Genomic DNA, 2,573 nt, shown 5'->3' on the forward strand with positions numbered 1-2,573 from the left:
TGATTCTGCGCGTTCCCCGTAAGTCTCAACGGGCATCTATCAGCTGTATGACCCTCTTGCCTACACTTAAAGCAAGTCCTGGTCCCGAATAAGCAACGGCCCAGATGGTGCTTTCCACAAGTGGTACACAACGGCTTCCCTCTGGCAGCTTCCCCTGCCTCAAAAGGTTTCTGTTGGAAGCGGCGAAACTCACCACCTGATCTGAAGTTCCGCTGTGGCACTGGAACAGGCTGCTGCTCAGCCTTCCTCTTCTTTCCCGATGTTGAACCTCTACCAGCGGTCTTAGACGAGTTAGCCATCTCCTGTAAACTGAGATCCACTGCCAGGCGCAGTGCATCGGCATGAGTAGCGGGTCGGAAAGCTCGGACCAAACCCTGAATGTCCAGTCGGAGGCCTCTAACAAACTTATCAGCTCTGGCCGCCTCGGTCGCTATCATCTCGGGGGCGAAGCGGGATAACATGTCAAACTCCGCATCATACTGCTCCACTGTCATGTCACCCTTCTCTAAGTTCAGGAACTCTCCTTAAACTGTTGCCACGTGATCTGACTCACATCACCACCTAGCATTCTCTCTGTAGTCTCCAACCATGCAGTACCTCATTTCAACCATGCACAATTCCACATAATATGGAAAGTAGACGACTTTCAAACATTTATTATTGTCGCCACGTGCCCGAGACGAGACGACACTGAGCGGCTGACATCCTCAAAATGGTTAGTTTCAAAACAAACTAAGAGTTGCCACCGATCCTTTTTACGATGTGATTGGGCACCGAAATATAGTAAACACTTTTTAAATAAAATCATTGAAAAAAATATCTATGAAAACTAGAGTTGAGTTTGGGAGTTAAATGTGTAAGGGAAAGGTGTTAGCACCCCTTAACACCCGCAAAAACGGTGGCTAATATTTTTTCTTTTTCCTTCAAAACCTAAATTGAAAATGTTGTTTGAAAAATTTTTACATCCTTTTTTAAAATGATGTCTTATTTTATTTTCATTACTCCCACATTCAAAGCAACGATCCCCTAAAATAGGTGGAAGAAAATTAATCAATTATATTAGACTATATTGAGAAAACATTTCCTTTTCTTCACGTCTCAAGAAAGTGGGAAATTGTACTAATTTCTCAAAATCCGTCATCGGAATAGCCTTCTAATAAAGAGATGTGTTTTTTTAAACGTTAATTAAAATTATTTTTTTATTGGGATCAAATCTTGGACTCCCAAAGATGTGATCCCTCACCTCAAGGGTTACAGGAAATTTGACTCCCAAATTTCCTAGATTCCGTCGTAGGACTTTATTTAAGGAAAACGGTATAAGTTATTAGAAAAGATTGATGAGGAAAACCTTATGAAATTATAGATTAAATTTTAAAAGTATTAAATGTACGAAGTACATAAATCTCAAAAGTACATAGCCCTCAAAGAAGATTGGATATAACCAAAATAATGCTGCATATATCATTTAGAGTCTTGCCATTCTTCAAAAGCAACGACGTATCTTTTGGTGGCTGCGCCAACTTATCTTGACAGTCGTCAATCCCTGTCATAGCACCAGAAGTTACAATATTGACACCGTTAAAGTCACCAAGTACCAAGTCTTTTTGGGCATTTTCAATATCTCCAATAGCTTCATCATAGCTCTCAGCACAAGACGAATATCGTTGCTTAAGTTGAGGATTGAGGGTGGTTTTTGCTAGTGAGCTGGCTACGGTCAAAGATTTGCGAGCATTTGTATGGGCAAAGTTTAAGGTGTATACAGCCAAGCCTTTTAAATCTGTAGTGCTTGCAGATTTCAACACACTTGAACAAAATGGTGGATTTGAGGTTTTTGGACAGATGGTGGAAACGACATCAGTAGATGATGCCACGTTGTTAGTGAACAAAAGAACTCCAATGAAAGAGATAATAACGAGACAAGAGTTATTGGCCATTTTAATTTCTTTGTTCTTACCCAATACTGTGTCCTATGGGTCATTTGATCAATACATATATATAGATGAAATTTAGAGAAATGGTTTTTTTTTCATACGGAGGAGAAAAGGTAGTTGCAATTACATAATTAAAGCTTATTTTAGTCTTTTGTTTGGTTTTTTTGTTTTTTTTTATTTGTTGTTTTTATCTTAAAAAAGAATAACCAAAATCAATCCCTGAATAATCACAACTGTCAATTTGTTTTTGACATAATTACAACTAAGATGTGTTTTATTTATTTATTTATTTATTTATTATTATTATTATTATTTTGAAAAGAAATAGCTAAGATGTTAAAATTTGAATTTTTTTTCACCATGTATGATGCCAAAATCTTGGTGTAAAATGTAAGTATACCCGTCAAGTTAATTATAAAGTAGTAAAATGGTAATTAAGAAATCAATATCGTCTTCTATAGAGAAAAAGTGTTCTAATTGAGTCTAACTATTCAAAAAAAATTTGGATTTTATTTAAGGAATGAAATTTAGATGATAGTGTTTTTTAAAATAATGAATCATAAGAAGGAAAAAAAACAACTACTGTCTAAGCACGAAATCCAAAAATAAATTTTCCATGGAGAATTTTTAAGTTAAAAATTT

The 2,573-nt window shown here is 36.5% G+C and overlaps 1 protein-coding gene across 1 annotated transcript; it reads right to left on the minus strand.

Moving 5' to 3' along the window:
- Window positions 1-1,421: 1,421 nt before the first annotated feature.
- LOC127143962 (pectinesterase inhibitor-like) lies at window positions 1,422-1,934 on the minus strand. The gene has a single exon (XM_051079272.1). The coding sequence runs from the start codon at window positions 1,932-1,934 to the stop codon at window positions 1,422-1,424; it is 513 nt and encodes a 170-aa protein (XP_050935229.1).
- Window positions 1,935-2,573: the final 639 nt, after the last annotated feature.

This window comes from Cucumis melo, chromosome 11 (assembly GCF_025177605.1).
Source record: "Cucumis melo cultivar AY chromosome 11, USDA_Cmelo_AY_1.0, whole genome shotgun sequence".
Taxonomy (NCBI): Eukaryota; Viridiplantae; Streptophyta; class Magnoliopsida; order Cucurbitales; family Cucurbitaceae; genus Cucumis; species Cucumis melo.